Here is a 24,203-nt window from a genome sequence, read left to right as displayed (position 1 = left end):
TATTCTGAGTGGCTGCGGCAGGATGAGTGAGCACTTCTGTTTGTCACAATAATGCGCTCTGTTCTGCTGTCTCCTCCATTGTGAGGGTTCTCCTCAGACAAAGCCGTTAGGCAGACTGGTGGCCGCGGCGCCCCAGGGACCCAGTCCTCTTTGCCCTGTGTTTTTGAAGGGTGGAGGGACGGCCACAACCCAGCCTTCTGTCTCTACGGGCTGCGACCCAGATGGAGGATGTTGCCCCCCCTGAACTGTGATCACGTCTCACCTGCCGCGTCCCCACCTACCCCCCTCCGTGTATTGACAGAGTCTGCACCTGCCGCTGTCTCCGTGTTGAGCGTCTGTACTTTCTCCACCAGCTTCTCCAGCCCCCGTCCTCTGGAGACTGCCTTCCGCGCACCGCAGGTCTATGCACGCCCGGGCAGCCCGAACCATTTATTTCCCCTCCTGTGGCAGTCTGCTCACCTGCCTGTGCTTGCCAGAGGAAGAGATGTGTGTCACTCCGCCTTCCACAGGCTGTAAGAGGGCCTCTCCACACCGATAGGGATCATAGCTCATTGTACACAGCCATCATGAACTGAGTAATCTGTTGTGGACAGAAGATGTAAAGGAACGTATGTTTCCCTTTAGATCTGTAATTGAATAACGTTCATGCGCGACTTCAGAAGCAGCGTTGTCACAATCTTGCGTATGTTTGCATATTTTGAATTTCACAAGGGGGTGGGAAATGTTATCCATAGATTTTTAAAGAAGGCTTTGTTCCTTTTCCTCATTTTTTTTTTTTAACACATATGGACACAGAACTAAATTGAGCATCTGACCAATTGCGCATTACTTTAGTTCTGGGTTAACTAAGATTGTGAAATTCGACTCCTCTTTGTTTCATGCTGTTGCAGTCATGTGGTCTATGCAGTGTACAGAGCAGGCGTTTTGGACTGGGGGAACCAAATCCAGTCTGCCATTAACGACGGGTGTATAAGGACGTAGAATAGTGTTTCATATCGTAAAGTACAACTGTTATATCATCCACCAGTCGGCGTCAGTCCATCCTCAGTCCGGCCCGGGCCACCAAAACAAGTAAACAGCTTCATCTGCCTACGCTGTGTTCTCTATATGTTTAGCACTTCTGAGATTATGGCATAATTATCTACTAGGTCCACAAAGGATTCTGAAACCACTGAAATGGAAATGTTTGTGCTGCTCATCTAGGCTTGGACAGACAGCCAACTGTTGACAGCCACCGCCTATGACGAGAACGGGATGATGGACAGATAAGAGCAGCTGGTTTTTATCTTTTCCAGTGTATTTCTGTTTGACGTTTTACCATGTAGAAAAATAGGATCTTCATGGATCAACTCAAATAAATGCAGAAGAGCTCAGTGATTTATGTTACTGCGCTGAGTTAAAGGGCATCTTTGACAATCCAATCATCTGCTTTGTGCAGTTTATGTTCAGCACTGAGAAGGTTGAATCAAAGCCTAAAAGAAACATTTTACTCCAAAGCTGACTGGAAACAAAGCCTATTGTCTCATGCATAGTGCTATGTAAGTAATCCTCTGGGACTTTACCGTTAAGCCAGATACGAAGCAGTCTCAGATGAGCAATAAGAAAAGGAAGAACAACACGAAAGAAGAGCACAAAGAACTCCCAAGTACAGAAACTTGAAAATGTTTTACAAATGGAGGACGACCCAGAGAGTCAGAGAGAGAGGGACAGTGAAAGCCTGCATAACCCCATTGCAGTATAAAAAATAAATGAATCCCAGAGCTTTTGAAATCCGAACCTGACCTGGCTGATTCTGTTGTGAATTTGTCCTGTTTTTGTCACATCCATTTTAACTCAGGGCCTTGCTGTATCCGGGTATCAATTACTGGGTCAGTGAAGGGCAATCTTGTGTGATGTGGGTTTGTGTGCATGCATGAACAACGAGTTAAAATGCGGTAGTAGGCAGCTAGGTCAATCCCATTTTATGGCATAGATTTGAATGAACGGCAGTATGTTTATGGTCCAAACTTGAGAGCGTTTGATGCATTTCTTTTTGCTGCAGCCTTGCATGAATGCTCTTTTGGTTTTTGAGAAGTGTGTTACAAATAAACATAAGGGTCATGGTTGACTGAGTACCCCCTGTCACATGTCAGTCCTATGCCACGCTGTGGGTTTTGCTACGTTACTTCATGGCTGCAAAACTTGACATTGCCAAGATCAGAAGAATTGCAAACACTGCTGCTGGCATTTTTATGCTGTGTGATTGCATAACTGAAGATTATGGAAATCTAAGGCAATACCCTAGGAAGAAAAACCTATTGTTATGTTAATCAGTTACAGGCTTGACATTGAGTGTGTGATAACATCTCTTGGTTTGTCTACATCCTGCTTTAAAGAACAACTGCACCCGTCTGATTGTGACGGTGTTGCTGAGCTTGCTCATAAAGAAAGGCAGCAGCCATGACATGCAGCCAAGCAAGATCTCCCTTCCCTGACTGAATTATATACGGCCATATTGTTTTTGCCTTTGGTTGCCATTTGAAATAAACATGTAGCAACCAAGGCCAATGAAACCAGGTGAGAGGATTGTGGATATGGAAGAACGGTAGCTAGCTAGTAAGGTAGCCTACCTGGCAAGCATTACTATTGGCTACATAAGCGGTTTATATTAATCCTTGGGCTGTCAAAATTTTCCTCAAATATTTGTACATTTGGGGAAACATTTATATATGAAAAATGTATTTCAAGCTGAGTTCAGTGTTGTGCCCAATGTGTGTATTTTGCCAGAAAATGTCAATGTTACCCGACCAAATCTAACGTCCGGTAAACAACGATGAACATGTCACGTCAGTTTTAACATTGTGGAATCTATTAGGCAAATGATGTGTAGGCTTAAATGCTTCTAATGTAGCTTATATGTTGGCATTCTGCCAACATTCTATGGGTCAAGAGGCTGTAAAAAAATAAAAATAATAAATGAGGCTGTACATAAAAGTGAAGTGCAGTTGTCTAAACAAGTGTGCTTGCGTACGTGGAATTCAATCGCCCTACATAACCTTGCCTAGCCTACCACTTTAACAAAATGGAAATGCACATTCCTATCCTGGCTAATTCTAACCATGTTCACATTGGTTGATTTTTTTCTCTCTCCCTGGAGCCTGATTTACATTGAGGCGATGCCATCATATGGGCAATCCTGAACATGACTTGACATAGTTGACATAACTGGAGTTCGATATCAACCCGGTATTGCATGTAGACACTGACGGGGGACTTTGTTTTTTCAAGAAGAACAAAGTGGTGGTTCTTGCTAAGTTTATCTTTTATTTTGTGGGCAGGTTTTTATATGTTACCTGCTGTTTGGACAGATGAATCATTACTGAGCATCTGAACATAAAAGCTGTGTCTTTTTGCTTTGGCAGTCACTGACAGTATAATGTGGAAGAGATGAAGAACAACTGACTATATAAAAAAAAAAAACACACACAGGTGTGGTTTCTTGATAAGACAAACTTTGTTTCATGTTCTTTTTAGCTGTGTTTCCTGTTTTCAGAGGGCCATATATTCTTCCACCAGATTGTAATTGTCTCTTGAGGTGGGCTCAGTTTGCCCTGAATATGGAGACAATAGCCCCAGCCTACTTTTCACCCTGCGGTGTATGACAGGAAGGGATTAGCTTGCAGCACCACAGGAAATGGGCAATCCCAGACACTCATTGGATGCATGGTGAAGAGTAGACTGGCTCTCATCTTAACCGGATGAAGCTTGAACTTGACACAGAATGGCAGTCAGGGGTGTCAGGTTGCAAAAAACACTCAGCGATCAAGCTTTAATTTACTTTGTGTATATTGATTTTATGCAGGTGGAGCCCGAATGTCTTTCTACAGCTCTATTTCGCAGTGGCCTAACTTGGCTAATTGTGGATAAAAGTTGTTCCATGAAATTAATAGCCTTCACGGCCTGTGTAAGTGTATTGTGCACCAATACTGATTTTAAAAATCTGTTATATTAAATGAACTTAGTTTTATTTATTTTTGTGTAGTTTTATTTGCTTCTCTGTTAAATTATTGTTTGTTGGAAAACTTAATGGGCCAAGCACTGGGCTGAAATAAGTTGTGGGGAACCCTCTGTCCCCAGGAATCTTTATACATACTGTTGAAAGGCAGAGAAAGAGAAAGTGAATTAGTTTTAATACTACATGTTGGCCATGAAGAAGAAGGGTGTCTGTATCCCTCCAAGCACAGTGTATAACTGGACCCATATTATAAATATACATCTGCATGCCTATCAAGACCGCAGAGAAAGTAATAAAGATATCGAGTGGTGGCTGATTCTTATGTTATTATATTCCAATTATGAGTTACCAGGAAAATTGTTTCATTTGTTTGATACTGTGACATTTTATAACAACAACGTAAGAAATGATCATTGACTTTATTTCTAGAAATGCCATATATTCAAATACTAATAAATGATAACTTAATGTAATAAGTAAATTATATCTTTTATATGTCAAATGTTTACTAATGGCTTAGATTAGCATCTGATTAAAAGAGAGATCATAAAGCTGTCCCAATCTTCCCAGAGAAAAGGACAAAGCTCCATCATTTGCTTAAAGTTAGGCTAAAATATGTCATTCTCTATCTATAGTTGTGCTCAAAGTTTGCATACCCTTGGAGAATTGGTAATATACAGTGGATATAAGAAGTCTACACACCCCTGTTAAAAGGACAGGTTTTTGTTATATAAAATAATGAGACAAAGATAATCATGTCAAAACTTTTTCCACTTTTAATGTGACTTATAATGTGAACAATTCAATTGAAAAACAAACTGAAATCTTCAAGGGGGTGAAATTAAACAAAAACCTTACAATAAACTGGTTGCATAAGTGTGCACCCCCTCTTATAACTGGGGATGTGGCTGTGTTCAGAATTAAGCAAACACGTTCAAACTCATGTTAAATAAAAGTCATTACACGCATGCCATCATTTAAAGTGACTCTGATTAATCACAAATAAAGTTCAGCTGGTCTAGTAGGATTTTCCTGACATTTTCTTAGTTGCATCTCAGAGCAAAAGCCATGGTCCGCAGAGAGCCTCAAAAGCATCAGAGGGATCTCCTTGTTGAAAGATATCAGTCAGGAGAAGGATACAAAATAATTTCCAAAGTATTAGATATACCATTGAACACAGTGAAGACAGTCATCATCAAGTGGAGAAAATATGGCACAACAGAGACATTACTAAGAACTGGACGTCCCTCCAAAATGTATGAAAAGACGAGAAGAAAACTGGTCAGGGAGGCTTCCAATAGGCCTACAGCAACATTAAAGGAATTACAGGAATTTCTGGCAGATACTTGCTGTGTGCTACATGTGACAACAATCTCCCGTATTCTTCATATGAATGGGCTATGGGGTAGAGTGGCAAAACGGAAGCCTTTTCTTACAAAGCCCGGCTGAAGTTTACAAAAACAAACATCAAATCCCCCAAAAGCATTTGGGAAAATCACAAGAACCTGGCATTTTAACAGGGGTGTGTAGACTTTCTATATCCACTGTATGTACCATTTGTAAAGAAAACATGAGTGAGCAGGCAAAACACGTCTTTTATTTCTTATGGGATTCACATTCAACTGTAGGTCATAACAGAATGCCACAATCATAAAATAAAACATTGCAACATAGAAAAAAATGAACTGACAAAAGTCTGCATACCCTTATTTCTTAATACTATGTATTGTCCCCTTAAGCATCAATGACAGCGTGAGGTCTTTTGTAATAGTTTTCTATGAGGCCACGAAATGTTTGCAGGTGGTTTAGCTGCCCATTCGTCTTGGCCAAATGCCTCCAGCTCTTGCAAAGTCTTCGGTCGTCTATGGTCGTCTGCCCAGAGTGGCTCGATGATATTAGGGTCAGGAGACTGTGATGACCGCTCCAAAACCTTCACCTTTTTCTGCTGTAACAACTGTAGTGTCAACTTGGCCTAGTGCTTAGGGTCATTGTCCTGCTGGAAAGTTCAAGAGCATCCCATGCGCAGCTTTCATGCCAAAGAATGCAAATTGTCTGCCAGTATTTTCTGATAACTTGCTGCATTCATCTTGCCATACATTTTCATAAGATTTCCTGTGCCTTTAGAGCTCACACACCCCTAAAACATCAGTGAGCCACCACCATGCTTGACAGTGGGGGTGGTGTTCTGTTCACTATAGGCCTTGTTGACCCCTCTCCAAGCATAGCGCTTATGGTTGTGACCATAAAGCTCTATTTTGATCTCATCACTCCAAATCACACTGTGCCAGGAGCTGTGAGGCGTGTCAAGGTGTTGTTGGGCATATTGTAAACAGGCTTTTTTGTGGTACTGGTGCAGTAAAGGCTTCTTCCTGGCAACTCATGCAGCTCATTTTTGTTCGTCGTATTGTGCTCCTTGAAACAAACACACCGTCTCAGTGGATCCACGTGAGAGCTAACAAACTCATTGACTATTTATTCACAGACGCTAATTGCAATTAGAAAAGCCACAGGTGTTGTAACCTGCACCTTTAGTTGCCATGTTCACTTGTGTGTGTCTCCTTGTGTGTCTGTAAGAAGGCCAAACATTCAAGGGTATGTAAACTTTTCATCAGGGCCGTTTGGGTGATTTCTGTTAACAGTTGAAAAGGAGCCAAACAACTACAATAAATGGCTTCATATGATCACTATTCTTAAATAAAATTGCATGATCAGTCATATTTGCAAAATCAATGCCAAGATTTCACAATTTCTGCCAGGGTGTGCAAACTTATGAGCACAACTGTATTATTATATCATGAATCTGATTTTGTACCATGTTGGCCTGCATTAAAACGTGGCAACCTCAAGCACAGTGTCCAGAGTCGACTGTAAACGCACAGTGATACAGCGTTTCTCACAGCACTTTTCAATCAACTGTGCATTAAATTAATATGCAATAATATGTAATGAAGTATTTTACACCAGTCAGTCTCATGATTTGTCATGACTCATCTTGTCCTCATGTCCTGCAGAGCCTGTTCTAGTAAGGATTAGGCTGGTTGAGAGGTCCCAGATCAGTGCACAGAATGGGCTCTCCAGTACACCCAATCCCTCCGACAGAAGTACCCAGAGACTGTATGGTCCATTGGTTGTAAAAAATAAATACATATATATTTGGGATGAAGAAGACACCTATACAATTGAAATAAAACATCATTTTGTTTAATGAGGCTGTCAGGGGCATAGGGCTGGGTTACACAATGCAAACTGCACGAAGCCAGCCCTTTGAGTGTCGCTGTTCAGTCATCTCAGCTTTCTGTGTCTGTGTATTTGAAAACCCCTGTTATTTTAAATAGTGAACAAGGTTGCTGTAGTTTAACAGGCTCCCCAACGCCAGGTTTGGAACGACGTCTGTCTGAGAACCTCAAATGAACTGAATCGGCCAGCTTTAAACTTAATCTAGGACAATGGCAAGTATGTTTTCAAAGAAATCATGCTCTACAATGTTCACATCCCGTCTCTGACTCGAAAGGCATTTTTGAAACTCTGGCGTCTACCATAGAGTGTTCCATCATTTGTGTTCATGTCACCTCCCCAGAGCAATTTAAGGATTTTGTACATGCCTTATAACAGTGGTTCCCAACCAGGGGTACTAGGACCCCTGGGGGTACTTGGCCTTTCCACAGGGGGTACTTGAAAACACTCATGACACAATAGACTTACTAGTGAAATGAACATGAGGGGGTACTTCAGTGGTACTCCAAGCAGTGCAAATTCTTTTTGGGGGTACAGTAACTGAAAAAGATTGGGAACCACTGCCTTATAAGATAACCAGCAAGACTACCTCAAATGTGACAGTCATAGTAAGTCCATGTTCCTCAATAAGGAAGTTATCAGCAATGTGTGTTCCAATAGGAACTACGTTGTTGTTCCTTCTCACTGCCTTTTGTTGAGGTCACCATGATAGGCCTAATTTGTTTTGGTTTATAGCTCTGCACCTTTTGAATCTCTCAAGTAATGAAGGGCTTTTTCTTCCTGTATGGAGATGTCTTTCATTTGAAGTCACGTGTGTCATCTGAATGGTCCGTCCTTCAGGTTGCTGTGCACTTCGAGCCCCCATCCAGTTGCATGTTCCCAGCTGAGAGCGGCCACATGGTCAATCGGCCTTTGTTTGGCTTGCTGGGCATTCTCTGTTGGCAGCGCGGCAGACCGTGATTGTGCTGCTTATGAAACTGCTCACAGTGGGAGACTCACATTGGACAGAATTTGGGCGTCCGGAGACCTGCCACGGTGACCCCTAGTGGTGAGGTATTTGTTGCCACCACAGGAAAGGCGTTCAGGCTTCCTAGTTGTGTCATGCTCATGCTTGTAGTAGCCCAAAATTAAAACAGACACATTTGTTGTCGCATGCAACGTAGTAAGACCGTTATTATCCATGACATTCAGGGAACATAGGCCGACAGGTATTATCCATGACATTCAGGGAACATAGGCCGACAGTTATTATCCATGACATTCAGGGAACATAGGCCAACAGATATTATCCATGACATTCGGGGAACGTAGGCCGACAGTTATTATCCATGACATTCGGGGAACATAGGCCGACAGTTATTATCCATGACATTCAGGGAACATAGGCCAACAGTTATTATCCATGACATTCGGGGAACGTAGGCCGACAGTTATTATCCATGACATTCGGGGAACATAGGCCGACAGTTATTATCCATGACATTCAGGGAACATAGGCCAACAGTTATTATCCATGACATTCGGGGAACGTAGTAAGACAGTTATTATCCATGACATTCGGGGAACGTAGTAAGACAGTTATTACCCAAGACATTCGGGGAACGTAGTAAGACAGTTATTATCCATGACATTCGGGGAACGTAGTAAGACAGTTATTATCCATGACATTCGGGGAACGTAGTAAGACAGTTATTACCCAAGACATTCGGGGAACGTAGTAAGACAGTTATTACCCAAGACATTCGGGGAACGTAGTAAGACAGTTATTATCCATGAAATTAGGGGAACATAGGCCGACAGTTATCATCCAAAACATTCAGGGATTTGTATTATCAATATCCGGCCACACTTGAGATGGTGTTCAGCAACAAAGAGCTCTGTGTGACATTTCATGCCAGTCTAAAATGGGACAAGCACATCTCTGACATTGGTGGTCTTCTTTTCAATTAGGTCACAAAGACCCTCTAATACTCTGCACCCGTTTTGTCTGTCTAGGGGTTGGGATCTCTGCTCCACCAATGCAGCACACTTGAAAAGAGCCAAATGGCAATCAATGTGAGCCTCACCTACACATAACATTTTGATGGCATTGATCTCTGCGATCTTTTGTCAAGAAACAAAATCCCAGGATTAAAGCAATGTGCTGCCTCAGAAGAGGGAACGTGGCAGTGGTAGATGTTAGGGATGCACCTATAAGAAAATTATTGGCCGATACCGATAGCCGATGTTCATTTAACATAATTGGCCGATAGCAATGTTTTTGACATTTCTGTAAATGTTTACACCGTCATAAAATAAATTCAAATGTTGCTTCTAATTTCAGCTCATTTAAAGTTGTATTTCCATATATTTGAATAAGAAAAGACTTATACCCCATTCAGACATAGGATAAAAGGACACCAATTTGACATATGGTGTGTTCTTTTAGAAATGAAAGGTACGCAGAGGGAAACCTATCTACAAGGCCACTACTTACTGGGTTAACCTCACGTTAGCTACATGCCTTTCACACGGTAGACACGAACTTGGCCAGCTAAGGAACACTACATACACTGCACTGCACTGCAAGCTTCTCCCATTGACTTGAATTCAAACAGCTGCAAAAGCTGGTTGATGTTACTGTAGCTTGCTAGAAAACATCAGCTAACCGCTAGCTAACATAACGAGTGACCTGTAATTCAAGGCAGAGGAAATGAAGGCTGGTGACGGTTAGAAATGTGATTTATTGTATTGAGTGGCAGAAGTAAAGAAATGTCTAACATATCCTTTGTTTGAACTACTTACTGAGAGTCAACCACCATCGACAGACGCACAAGCACCGTATCTGCACGGTGTGCCACTGCTGAGGGCTGTCACAATGTTTTGAAACTTAAAAACGCGCTATTAGTGATTTCATTGCATCTTATTAATATTGCTGAATTTACATAGATATGTTTACAGTTCTGTAATGGGGGGAATCGTATCATATCATTCTAGTATTATTGTAAAACGTAGAATATTGTACAAATAAAGTAATACCCTTGAATGAGGTATGCCCAAACCTTTGACTGGACATTGCTAGTTGGCCACAGGTTCTACTATTTTCCAGGCCTGTTTCTAAAGAAAATACATTTATGGGTGGATTAAAAGTCGTTTGGTTTACTGTTGGAACAGGTGCTTAGAAAACATTTTGCTACCACTGCAAACTGTAATTTGGTGCACATCATCACATCCAGTATAGCGTACTGATAAGATCCTTGGAAAAAGTTCTGCCACAACACTGGCCTGATGTCTAAACGGTCCACATTTTAAGGTGGAACAGAAATATTTAGAAGAGGTTCCCATGCCTGTGCTGCATTTGACTGGCTGCCAGTGGCTTTTTACGATGGCCAGGATAGCAGCCCTTTAATCTCCGGCTTCCAGAAATGGACGAGGGCTGATTTCCTGTGTCAGTGCAGCCTTTGTCAGTTCTGTTGAGGGGCTCTGGGCATTGCTGACCCATTCCTCTGGGTTGCTATGGCTTCTGTATAGAGGAGCTTTCTGCTGGAGCTCAGTGCTTCCTGTTCACTGGGATCCAGCCTTGGCAGAGTAGATGCAGGCTGCATACACCTATCCCTCCCTCTGCCGACCCGTCTTCCTCCTAACCACTCCTCCCCTTTGTCTCGGCTCAGCGCTGGCATTGCTGTTGGTTTCTATGGGAACGGTGAAACCTGTGACGGAGTGAACAGGCTGACGTATTCCCTGCGCCATGCCAACCGCACAGTGGCCGGAGTGCAGAAGCTGGTAAGACGCCAAATCCCATAAATGCCATAACACCCCAGGTCAAATTACCACTGTCAAAACTATAACATAGGCAGGGCACTCCATTAACTGAAAACATTCTAATGTAACAGTTATTCTACCGTGAGGAGCATTGATTCTCCCTAGCGATACTTCATTATGTATTAAGCTATTGTCTTTTTGATTGTGTTCTTGTGTGCTGTCCCCATAAGAAGTGTGGATTTCAACCTTGCGTTTCTCTCCCTTCTCCTGCTACCTAGGTATGGGACAGCACAGGGTCCCTGAACAAGACCGTGGATGGCAGTCTGGGCCAGCTGGAGGGCCAGTACGCCAAGCACACTGACTACCTTTCCATTATCCAGAAACTGCAGGGCCAGCTGGACGAACTGGTGAGGCAGATGGGGGAGATCCCCTTCTGGGGCAACAGAGACATCTCCCTGGAGGAGCTGGCGGTCAACATCGAGCTCTACGACTGGTACAGGTGAGGGAGATCAGCGGGACAGGAGGGCCCCATGCAGGAGCCACCGTACCTGTCCGGGGGTTTCCATTGTTCGCCAAAATCCAGAACCGGAATGCTTTGTTGGTTTCATTGCCTTATTTGACTGTTTTATATGAATGTAGATTTTTTTCCCCCCAGCTTTCATTATGTTGTATTTACAGCTCTGTAGCTGGTTTTTCAAGGTAGCGATTAGCTCGCTGGTGTTATTATATCTGCTGCCACATTCACATAGAAGATGTTCGTTTGATGGAGCGTGAATAGAGCCACGCAGATTTCTCTCAGACAGAAATCCTGCATTGTTTCTCTCATAGATTTGTCTACGCTTATGTTGTGCCACATATTGATACTCCCAGGTCATTAACAGATTGCATAATCTTAAAGAAATTGACCAAACTAATATGAACTTAGATTTTTCCAGAAAAGCATGTCAAATGAAGAGTAGTTAGGGAGATGAAACTGGATGATGCTGCTGCTGCTTCTCACATTTTAAACGCTGCCTCTTTCGGCGTCTCCCAGGGAACGTGGACTTCAAATGACATGGCCTATTTGTTTTGGTGTATGTTTGTAGCAATCGCCATGTCTTTGTCCTTTTGGATTTCTTTACCTTCATCAGGATGATCCCCACATTAATCAGGATGATCTCCACGATTACCAGGTCTGGTGCTGTTGTGGTTGGCTTTTTCTTAACGTGTTGTTGTTGCCGTTTTTCATCAGGTGGCTGGGCTACTTGGGCCTGCTGTTGTTTGACGTCCTCATCTGTTTGATGGTGCTATTTGGCCTCATTCGCAACTCCAAAGGAACACTGATTGGGTGAGTCCAAACATGTGACCATATGAGGGCTGGAACAAACCAGTAGAGTGGAACCGGGACAATATATTGCTGGGGAATATGTTGTAAGCTGTTGTCATTCAGTTGAATGATTAAATAAAATGTGCTCTAGCTTTCCTATCTTTTGAAAATACTTAAGTAAAGACATCTTAAAATTGAGGGCAGTTATATAAACAACTCCTTTGGGAGTGGGGGTTATTTAATCATTAAGAATTTTCTTTTCCCAAATTGTTTAACATTTTCCCAATATGTTTTCTTTTTTTTTTTTTTTTTCTCAGTTCTTCACTTTCAAATGCAGAAGTATTCATGGAGAATGATTGGAGTTGTACTGCCAATTAATTACCAGTCTTAGCATTGGTCTCTTTACCAATGTGTTAATGTGAGATGCATTTGTTGTTAGTCACCTGCTATATTTATAATGTTTAATTGAATCCAGTGAAGATTATTCCAGCAGGTGTTAAGGATGGTTTCTTTCTTAAAACTGAACACTAAACCCCCATTGTTTGATTAACAAGTATGCACAGATGTTATAGCCATCACTTGGGGTTAAGCGAAGCACTGCTTATCCTAAGTTCTAACCACTCTTCCACTCGCTTTCCCTCCCTTCCTTTGTTTATCTTATGTCCCTCCCTCATGCCTTCCTCTCTCCTCCATCTCCCTCCCTCTCTTTCGCCTTACCGTCTCCCTCCCTCTGTCTCTCCCTGTCTCTCCTTCCCCAGAGTGGGCCTGCTGGGTGTGTTGGCCCTGGTAGTCAGCTGGGCCTCCCTGGGACTGGAGCTGGCAGTCTCTGCGGTGAGTGTGTCTGTGGGAATATTGCTCTATTTCACTAGTAGTGTGGGAGTAGGATAGTAGAACCCAGAGCTCTGCACTAGTGCTGTGGGAAGAGACCTGTAGAACCCAGAGCTCTGCACTAGTGCTGTGGGAAGAGACCTGTAGAACCCAGAGCTCTGCACTAGTGCTGTGGGAAGAGAACTGTAGAACCCAGAGCTCTGCATTAGTAGTATGAGAATAGAACTGTAGAACCCGAAGCTCTGCATTAGTAGTGTGGAAATAGAACTGTATGACCCCGAGCTCTGCATTAGTAGTGTGTTAATAGAACGGTAGAACCCAGAGCTCTGCATTAGTAGTCTGAGAATAGAACTCTAAAACCCAGAGCTCTGCATTAGTAGTGTGGGATTAGAACTGTAGAACCCATACCCAGAGCTCTGCATTAGTAGTCTGAGAATAGAACTGTAGAACCCAGAGTTCTGCAGTCTGCACTAGTGGCGTGGGAGTAGAATGGTAGAACCTGTAAAGCTCTCAACCAGATAGCATGCTATTAACTGTATGAGTCATGAAGTTAGACGTGTCAACGCTTGGGAGGTCGTTTAGGGACAGTTTCTAGGCAGACTGTAGCTAGAGACCATTTCTAGGTGGCAGCGTGTTCTGTTGATGGTGCACAGCAGGCCTTTATGATATATTGAATACCCGGTGGCATTCTCATGCAAATCACCTCCCCAGCACTATTTTGAAGTAGATTATTCTCCCCGTGGGTGTGAATCAGAGATGACCCGTTGCACCCAGGCTCTTCCAGGAACCGGCTGTGTCGGACCTCCGGTGGGATCACTACTGACACGCTTTATTTCACCGTCTCATGATGGCACTGCTGAGATATGTGTTGTTCTTCTAAATGTTTTAGACTGTGCATGTGTTTCACTCCCTCTGCAGGCCTCCAGTGATTTCTGCGTTGCTCCCGACATGTTTGTCACCCAGATGACAGAGCAGTATGGAGTGCTCAATAAAGGTAATTCATTCATATGGAAGAATGGAACTGACAATGTCCCGGGCTTCGTATGTTTGTAGTAAGCGTCATTAGACGCTTGCCCTTCTGTAATCCCGTCCAACACTTCCTGTTTTCTGCTGAGGTTTTTATTCACACATTCTTAGTCGCAGACACTTTCATATCCTTCTTTATTCTAGAGACAATTGTAGTGGTAAATGGAAAATCCTCAGTGGAGAAAACAAATGCGTTATGCTGTGCGATTGCTTGTGACAAAATATGAGCCTTTCTATTGTAGAGGGATTTTATCATGTGGAGGGTGTTTCTGAAAGGTGCGTATTCATTCACCCTGGGGAAAGATGCGGTTGCAGTAATCGAGCAGCGAATCAAAGACCAAAGTGCTTGAATGCATGCCAGACAAGCCCAGTTGATTGATGTCAACCTGTATGCTAGCTAGCAGGGAGATACAGTTCTGGTTTGATTGACCTGGGCCGGTCTGCATGACCACCAGCTCCAGCCTGTAATAGGACTGTATAAATTAGCCTCAGGTCATCTGTGCCGGGCGGACAAGCCTGGGGTGATGTGGGGCATCTTGTGGTTGGAGGTTGGTTGTGGATGTAGTACAGAAAACCTGTTCTAACGGTCCGTCCAGGGTGGTTTATTTGTGGTGTGAGTCATCATCTGACCTGCCCATTAATCTCCTCCCTGGACCTCCAGGCCTCCTGTGTCGATGTGTGTTCTGTTATCTGTGCTTCTACGTTCATATATCTCTGTGTTTTTGCGCTGGGCAGCTGTGTACATTTGACTTCATTTAACCTTTCAGGGTCATCCAATACAGGTGCTGGCTTTGCATGGCAGGACTTTGGATTTTTAATTAGCGTACCGTAGTGTGGTGATATGATACAAGATGTGACGCTTGGTTTCCCAGCTCATGTTTTGGACCTCTAAGAATGGCCCTGGCTTCCAGGCCTAGGGGGGTTCCCTGTCTACAAATGGCAGCCTTTTAAAATGGCATCCCTTTCATTATTTGCGTCTCTGTCCATTGTGTCCTGTTCATGTCTGTCAATGCCCAGTCAATGACAGGAGAGGGACAGGGGGCCTGGCCAAGACTCCTGACATGGGTTGGATTACTGGGCATGACCAACCTGTTGTCGCCCTGGTGATTGACACCATAATCTAGGCTGTATGTCACAATGAAGCTGTGTTTCCATTGTTCCTCTTCGTTTTTCCTTGTTGATCAAAATGTGACAGCAACTTTACAGTCCTGTCATAGCTCCAAAAGAAAGTCTCTTCTATTTTTTGGTTGTATGCTTTATGTTTGTGCCATTGGTTGTCTTTTATAGCATTCTGACATTGTGGTAGTAAAATCCTGAACCCAGTTATTGCAGCTCCCAGAAAGACAAGTTATGAGGCTGTCATCTCTCAAATTCGCTGCCTTAAACACTTGCAAGACATGAGTATGAGGTTTTCTATTCAGCCTGTTGTGTGTGGCCATCCAAGGATATAATTGAATGAGCAGTTAATTTCCTATGTCAGTGTCCTAATTACAGTGTTGATGAGACAGACAGCATGGAAGCTCAGCTACAACAGACATGACCATCCATAACTAGAGCACTCTGCTGTTGTCTGCCTCTCACTCACTGTCTGCCTCTCACTCACTGTCTGCCTCTCACTCACTGTCTGCCTCTCACTCACTGTCTGCCTCTCACTCACTGTCTGCCTCTCACTCACTGTCTGCCACTCACTCACTCTCTGCCACTCACTCACTCTCTGCCTCTCACTCACTCTCTGCCTCTCACTCACTCTCTGCCTCTCACTCACTCTCTGCCTCTCACTCACTATGTGCCTCTCACTCACTCTCTGCCTCTTATTCACTCTCTGCCTCTCACTCACTCTCTGCCTCTCACTCACTCTCTGCCTCTCACTCACTCTCTGCCTCTCTCTCACTGTCTGCCTCTCTCTCACTGTCTGCCTCTCTCTCACTGTCTGCCTCTCTCTCACTGTCTGCCTCTCTCTCACTGTCTGCCTCTCTCTCACTGTCTGCCTCTCTCTCACTGTCTGCCTCTCTCTCACTGTCTGCCTCTCTCTCACTGTCTGCCTCTCTCTCACTGTCTTCCTCTCTCTCACTGTCTTCCTCTCTCTCACTGTCTGCCTCTCTCTCACTGTCTGCCTCTCTCTCACTGTCTGCCTCTCTCTCACTGTCTGCCTCTCACTCACTGTCTGCCTCTCACTTACTGTCTGCCACTCACTGTCTGCCTGTTTGCTTCTCTCTGTCTATCTGTTTGTCTGCTTGTCTGACTCTAAATGTTTGCCTGTCTGCCTTTCTCTTTCCGCCTCTCTCTGTCTTCCTGTCAGTCTCTCACTGTCTCTCTCTCTCTGTCTCACTGTCTCTCTCTCTCTCTCTCTGTCTGTTTCTCTCTGTCTGTTTCTCTCTGTCTGCTTCTGTCTGTCTGTTTCTCTCTGTCTGCCTGTCTCTCTGTATGAGAGAAACAGGCAAGTTTAGATAACAACAGAAAAAAAAAGAAAATCCAGAATCCCCCCACAGAGAATGACATTGTCTGAAACCCACTTGCCTGTGTGGTAGGGGCCGAACGTCACGAACCAGAGTGTTACCGGGGACAGGACGTGGTGTGTTGTGCTGGTGATGACATCACAGGCCAGATGGAGCGGTACTCCAACACTCCTCATTCAAGCCTGCTTCGTGTCTCGCCGTTTGAGTCATGCACTCACACATATGACCATTTCTTAAACTGGTGTGTTTTGGTGTTTGGTGGGCAGGTGTCGGCGAGGAAATGTCTCTCCTGCTCACACCATCCCACCAGTGAATGGTCTGGAGCAGGATACCATTACTCCCAGTGGCACCGTGTGTGTGTTTATGCCCCTATCTAACTCATTAGCATTGTTTACTGGGGACTAAAACATTCCCATCAAGCCCTGGGGCTTCCTAAACGGCCCTCTGTTCCCTAGGTAGTGCCTGACTACTGACCATGGCCATATTGGGTGTAGGGTGTCATTTGGGATGTGTCCACTTGTCACACGCCACCGAGTTAACTCCCATGACCTTGTTAACAAGCTAATTGATTACTCTCTCAGACACTTCCAATGATACTGATTCACTCTCTGCAGAAAAGCAAACCCATCTCTTTCTATCTATTTCTCTGTCTCTGACTTCAGTTCAAAGGGTGTTATTGGTATTTTTTTTACATTTCCCAAGCATAAGAATGATTAACAACAAATTATTTGGTATGTATTGCAACAATGTGCAGTTTTTTAAAGCATAATTAATGGGGGAATTAATTTTTATGAAAAGATAAATATTGTTTATGTGTTTAGTGTTGTTTGTGCTCCACAAGTTCAGTATTCTGTCTTTCCTGTCTCCCACTCTCCTATCTTGTTCATTCTTTCCTGTCTCCCACTCTCCTATCTTGTTCATTCTTTCCTGTCTCCCTCTCTCCTATCTTGTTCATTCTTTCCTGTCTCCCTCTCTCCTATCTTCCTCATTCTTTCCTGTCTCCCTCTCTTTCCTGTCTTGCTCATTCTTTCCTGTCTTGCTCATTCTTTCCTGTCTTGCTCTTTCTTTCCTGTCTCGCTCTTTCTTTCCTGTCTTGCTCTTTCTTTCCTGTCTTGCTCTTTCTTTCCTGTCTCGCTCTTTCTTTCCTGTCTCGCTCTTTCTTTCCTGTCTCGCTCTTTCTTTCCTGTCTCACGCTCTCTTTCCTGTCTCGCTCTCTCTTTCCGGTCTCGCTCTGTCTTGCTCGCTGTCTTTCCTGTCTCCCTGCTCTCTGTCTCGCTCTCTGTCTCCCTCTCTGTCTTGCTGTCTTCCTGCTCACCGTCTCGCTCTCTGACTTGCCCTCTGTTAAAGATGTGAGTTGATTGTGTAGGACGGTGGGTGTTGCCGTGTTCTCCCCTGACACCACGCAGCCTCAACACTATTTGGATGTGGGATGTCAATATTACCCTGCAATTCAGCATAATAGCCCTGAGAGCACCTACGTATTTTAACTCTTAAGGACCTGTCTGCTTTCAAGGGTAACATAGCTGGAGAGAAGGAATGTGTCCTGTGGGAATGACTTCAGTGACACCACCTCTTTAACTACAGCCTGGTGTACTGGTCTTCTAACTAACCGTACTGAGAGGTTCTTAATTACAGCCTGGTGTACTGGCCTTCTAACTTACCGTACTGAGAGGTTCTTAAATACAGCCTGGTGTACTGGTCTTCTAACTAACTGTACTGAGAGGTTCTTAATTACAGCCTGGTGTACTGGCCTTTTAACTAACCGTACTGAGAGGTTCTTTAGTACTGCTGCTTACTGCTCACATCACCTGATCCAGTGCTCAATGCTTTTCTCCCACAGACATCCTGCAGTACTTCCTGGGATGCAGTGTGGGCCAGACCAACCCCTTTCAACAGGTAGGCTGCTTTCTCTTCGTTTTGGCATCACAAACAACGGGCATCTGTTGGTTTTAAATCTGCTTGTGGTACAGAGGATTGGGCCTGTATTTACTCTTGTCTCATAACATCAGAGGTCTAATGAGGCTGAAGAGTGTCTTGACACTACATTCATACTGGCTAATGTATGGACATACAGTGGGGAGAACAAGTATTTGATACACTGCCGATTTACAAAGCATGTAGAAGTCTGTAATTTTTATCATAGGTACACTTCAAGAGTGACGGAATCTAAAACAAAAATCCAGAAAGTCACATTGTATGATTTTTAAGTAATTACTTTGCATTTTATTGCATGACATAAGTATTTGATTCATCAGAAAAGCAGAACTTAATATTTGGTACAGAAACCTTTGTTTGCAATTACAGAGATCATAAGATTCCTGTAGTTCTTGACCAGGTTCGCACACACTGCAGCAGGACCACTCCTCCATACAGACCTTCTCCAAGATCCTTCAGGTCGCTGGGCAATACGGACTTTCAGCTCCCTCCAAAGATTTTCTATTGGGTTCAGGTCTGGAGACTGCTGGCTATGCCACTCCAGGACCTTGAGATGCTTCTTACGGAGCCACTCCTTAGTTGCCCTGGCTGTTTGTTTCGGGTCGTTGTCATGCTGGAAGACCCAGCCACGACTCATCTTCAGTGCTCTTACTGAGGGAAGGAGGTTGTTGGCCAAGATCTCGCGATACATGGCCCCATCCATCCTCCCCTCAATACGGTGCAGTCGTCCTGTCCCTTTTGCAGAAAAGCATCCCCAAAGATGGATGTTTCCACCTCCATGCTTCACAGTTGGGATGGTGTTCTTGGGGTTGTACTCATCCTTCTTCTTCCTCCAAACACGGCGAGTGGAGTTTAGACCAAAAAGCTCTATTTTTGTTTCATCAAACCACATGACCGTCTCCCATTCCTCCTCTGGATCATCCAGATAGTCATTGGCAAACTTCAGACGGGCCTGGACATGCGCTGGCTTGAGCAGGGGGACTTTGCGTGCGCTGCAGGATTTGAATCCATGATGGCGTAGTGTGTTACTAATGGTTTTGTTTGAGACTGTGGTCCCAGCTCTCTTCAGGTCATTGACCAGGTCCTGCCGTGTAGTTCTGGGCTGATGCCTCACCTTCCTCATGATCATTGATGCCCCACGAGGTGAGATCTTGCATGGAGCCCCAGACCGAGGGAGATTGACCATCATCTTGAACTTCTTCCATTTTCTAATAATTGCGCCAACAGTTGTTGCCTATTCACCAAGCTGCTTGCCTATTGTCCTGTAGCCCATCCCAGCCTTGTGCAGGTCTACAATTTTATCCCTGATGTCCTTACACAGCTCTCTGGTCTTGGCCATTGTGGAGAGGTTGGAGTCTGTTTGATTGAGTGTGTGGACAGGTGTCTTTTATACAGGTAACAAGTTCAAACAGGTGCAGTTAATACAGGTAAAGAGTGGAGAACAGGAGGGCTTCTTAAAGAAAAACTAACAGGTCTGTGAGAGCCAGAATTCTTACTGGTTGGTAGGTGATCAAATACTTATGTCATGCAATAGAATTCAAATTAATTATTTAAAAATCATACAATGTGATTTTCTGTATTAAAAAAGATATATATATATATATTCCTTCTCTCAAAGTTGAAGTGTACCTATAATAAAAATTACAGCCCTCTACATGCTTTGTAAGTAGGAAACACTGCTGATTTTGCAGGTTATCAAATACTTGTTCTCCCCACTGTATTTTCTACTCATCTATGATTTTCAGTGCCCCTGCTGGACTCTGTATGCAAATGAGATGACAAAATTCATATCAGGGAAAGGCCCAGGTGATGCAGATGTCATAAATTAATCTATTCACTGCTCTGTCTCATATTTGCATGGCTGACTAAAACCTTGGCTTGAAAAGTAGCAGATCTAAGCCGGCGGTCAGATCTGGTTGAAATAACGCCAGTTCTGCCAGCTGCCAAAAAACAATGTGGAGGAAGACTGGTCTTTAATGGCAACAACCTCAAAAGAAAGATCAGCTTTTTGCTCACACACTTGTAAACCTTTTACTGACCAAATAAATAGTGTAGCAAAAGATAGATGTGTAGATGATACTTAAATATTCTAGAACAGCTTATTTTCCTAAGAATACAGGCCAACGCCTCGGGGCCAGTCTTCACCATGTTAGCATATTATGAACTGCACACTGTACACTTGGAAAGTGTTCCCTACCTATCTTCATGGGGACAGCGGGACAGTCAGTGTTTATTTTAAATGCGGACATTTGCTTACAATTTACAATTAGTAATACCTTTTGATAGCAGTGCATTTATTCATAATGAGTCAGGCTAGAAACATGCCAGGGGAACAAATGAATAATTCACTTGGGAATATCCTCCATGGTTTAGAAGCTGAGCTAGGACCTTCTGAAGTCTGTAAGTTAAATACATGGGACTTGGGAAGTAATTTTTATTTCATAGCATCAGCTGTTGCTATGTATTTATCTTATTTCTTTTGGTGAAAGGGAAATGTAAAAGTGTATAATTACAATGAGCTTTCATAAAAACAGATTTTTCTCTTAAAATGATCGTAACATGTTTGTTAACGGAACAACAGAAATGAAGTATGTTATAATCCATAGCAATCTGTCTAAAAGGTTTCCTTGTGGTGAACAAAAAGGTTTAAACCCTTCCTTCAGGAAGGGAAAGCAGCTAGGTCTGGATTCAGATTATTATTTTTTTTTTATAGTTGTCAGCCCATAAGAGTTATAAATATAGCATCCAAATCTATTGAACATTGATATTTACTGTAAAATAATTTCAATGACAGTAACATTAAAACATGAATTTGATAAAATCACCAATAATGCTTTTCAATAGTTTTTGTTTTCTGTTTCTCTGTAAATTGAAAATAGTTCATTCTTGCCAGATTTCTCCAATAGCAATGCCAATGTGATTTGTTTGCAATGAAATTGTAGCACCCAGAGGCCTAAAAGACATAGATATTGACTTCTGCTGTCTACTCATGCATTACTTATAGAACCCAACAGCAGCGAGTAAGCGGTTTGGTTTATACGTGTTGTCTTTTTATGAAGTCAGTAACTGATAGAGACATAACAGTACAGTTTTATCTTCTGAGATAGTAGGCTCAGCCTCTGAATCAAAGAAATCACCATGCACGTCACAGTTTTTTAAAGCTTGTTTCTAGCCTAAGGCATTGCAGATCTAAGCATGGTGAAGTGCTTTATATAACCAGGATCACTTTTAATTGTATTTCTAAATATACAGCCAACAGGCAAGCTTAGTTTTTCTTGCCCAGGTTACTTTCACATATGTAGCATGGAATCATGGGGGTATGTAACCATAAAGGGGTATGGTCACACCCCTTAAATTTGTATTTGGTTTTACATCAAAGCTTTTACAGGCAAACATGTTGGTCCAGGGTTGTGTCCAAAATATGGTAGCTGCTGGTACCCTTAAAGGCCTGAATTTAGAATCATGAATAATTTGTTGTTTTCACGGTTGACCCTTTACTGACCAATGAGAACATGCTCCAGTGCTTAATGAGTGGTTGCCTCAAATTGTGTATTTATAGTACGTTATTTATTAATCCAATTCCACATGGGGCCATAGATTTTTATTTATTTAAGGTCATGGACATTATTTATGTTACCGGAACCAAAAACACTCCTGTCTTGTACCAAGGGCCTGTGCTTGTCAACTAGTTATGTTGTGGTTTCTGCTCGCAAATCCATCCAGTTACTGACCTCTTTACCATGTACAACTGATTTTCATTGGACTTAAATATCCCGATTTTCTCACTATTAATGTGCTATGAAGACCCTACCCTAAAACTTCATCCATGGCTTGCTTTCATCAATTCTGGTCTTTTTTTCCCTTATACTTTTAATGAATTTCTGAGGGCAGCAGAAGCTCAGGCTGGCTATTATGGATTCATATGTAGAGAAACGTTTTTTAAACTGTGAGGCGAGGGACGTTAATCTGTCAGCAGCCAAAAATGCTTTTAACCGGTCATGCTGATTTTTGATAGTTTCTTTATCTTATTTCTACCACTTGCAGAGTAAACAGATCAGCAAACACATTTTTCTGTGCCATATCACTCCTGTTGGCTGGACAGTTTGAAAGCTACTTGCTGCAGGAGGGCACAGTCATTGCATGATAAATCTATATGCAATTGCGTGTATAAAGAACTCTGATGTGACGGCCACATATTAAAAGGTTCCTATTCTTTTTTCTTTGAGTCGAAGTGTCCCAATAGTACATTGGTCCGGCGGTGGTGCGTTGGTCCGGCGGTGGTACGGCAATGGTGCGTTGGTCCGGCGGTGGTACGGCAATGGTGCGTTGGTCCGGTGGTGGTGCGTTGGTATGGCGTTGGTCCGGCGATGGTGCGTTGGTCCGGCGGTGGTGCGTTGGTCCGGCGGTGGTGCGTTGGTACGGCGTTGGTCCAGCGGTGGTGCGTTGGTCTGGTGGTGGTGCGTTGGTAAGGCGTTGGTCCGGCGGTGGTGCGTTGGTCCGGCGGTGGTGCGTTGGTACGGCGTTGGTCCGGCGGTGGTGCGTTGGTACGGCGTTGGTGCGTTGGTCCGGCGGTGGTGCGTTGGTCCAGCGGGGGTGCGTTGGTCTGGTGGTGGCATATGGAACCGCTTGGGAAAGGTGCACTGTTAAGAAAAGTGTTTTCTCACAGACAGCACATAGTATTTTCTGTTGCTCACATTATTTTACGGTTTAAGGATTAGTTGGTCGGCAGCAAAATTGACTGGAATGTCCTATCCCTTTATGCAAGCCATAAATCCCGCAGGTCACTTTGCCAACAGATCATACAGAAATTGATTGTTTTCTTAAAGATGAGGTTTCTCACAAAGACATTGTTCAGATAGTGTACAGGAGCTCACTGCAACGTCTAACACAGGTGGATGTGTTTTCCTCTTGTGTTTCAGAAGTTGTCCGGCAGCCACAAAGCCTTAGTGGAGATGCAGGACGACGTGTCTGAACTGCTGCGCTCTGCCACCAGAGAGTATCCCCAGACCAAGGTGAGTCCTCCTGGGATCAGCCGGTGAATGACACCTGACCAGGGGGGTGACAGTCATACCACACGGAAGCTGCTTGTCCGGTCTCTCCAGACACCGAGCCCCCCTCTGGCCTTGCCATGCTGTCTGAGGGGCTGAATAGTACACAGAATGTGTACCTGGCCGCTAACATCTGCTGACACTCCATGTGTTACTGGGGGTAGCTTTGACTGGCCTCTAGTTGTGCTGTATTGTCCAGCATTGATCTTTCCACTGTGTGTACACAGGAACAAATGAGTCCTGATGTTTGTTTGGGCAATAGAGAGGCAGGCATACTTCAGTAGCACAGTGAACAGAAAAAATATGCTGAGTTGAAGGAAACATTTCCTGTGCTGTATGCACAGTCCGACCGTGACCCAGCTTCCACATTAAACCCAACCCCTGCTAATTGGAGAGCACCTGGGGTTACCCATCAGAGAGCACCTGGGGTTACCCATCAGAGAGCACCTGGGGTTACCCATCAGGGGACAGAGCAACATATGTTTCCCTTTGTTTGTTGAAGGATTTGAACAGTCAACCATTTGGTTACTGCTCAAATGCTGGACCCACTAGACCACCTGCTGCCCACTACCAGAGGAGTGTTTAACTCTGCCAACACACATCTAAGCCACCATATCCCATTAGACATGTTATCT

At 43.7% G+C, this 24,203-nt stretch overlaps 1 protein-coding gene across 2 annotated transcripts in view; it reads left to right on the top strand.

The window, feature by feature from the left end:
• The window catches only part of ttyh3a (tweety family member 3a), a 56,905-nt gene that overhangs the window by 20,627 nt on the left and 12,075 nt on the right, over positions 1–24,203 (top strand). For both annotated transcript variants that reach the window (XM_013136090.4, XM_013136092.4), the window contains exons 3-9: positions 10,879–10,990; positions 11,248–11,468; positions 12,201–12,296; positions 13,034–13,106; positions 14,022–14,097; positions 18,426–18,481; positions 23,440–23,532. In XM_013136090.4, the coding sequence (XP_012991544.2) occupies positions 10,879–10,990; positions 11,248–11,468; positions 12,201–12,296; positions 13,034–13,106; positions 14,022–14,097; positions 18,426–18,481; positions 23,440–23,532 (727 nt within the window). The remainder of the gene's footprint in view (positions 1–10,878; positions 10,991–11,247; positions 11,469–12,200; positions 12,297–13,033; positions 13,107–14,021; positions 14,098–18,425; positions 18,482–23,439; positions 23,533–24,203) is intronic.

This window comes from Esox lucius, chromosome 11, assembly GCF_011004845.1.
Source record: "Esox lucius isolate fEsoLuc1 chromosome 11, fEsoLuc1.pri, whole genome shotgun sequence".
Taxonomy (NCBI): Eukaryota; Metazoa; Chordata; class Actinopteri; order Esociformes; family Esocidae; genus Esox; species Esox lucius.
Note: the sequence above shows the minus strand (reverse complement) of the source record. Positions and strands in the feature narration are given on the sequence as shown.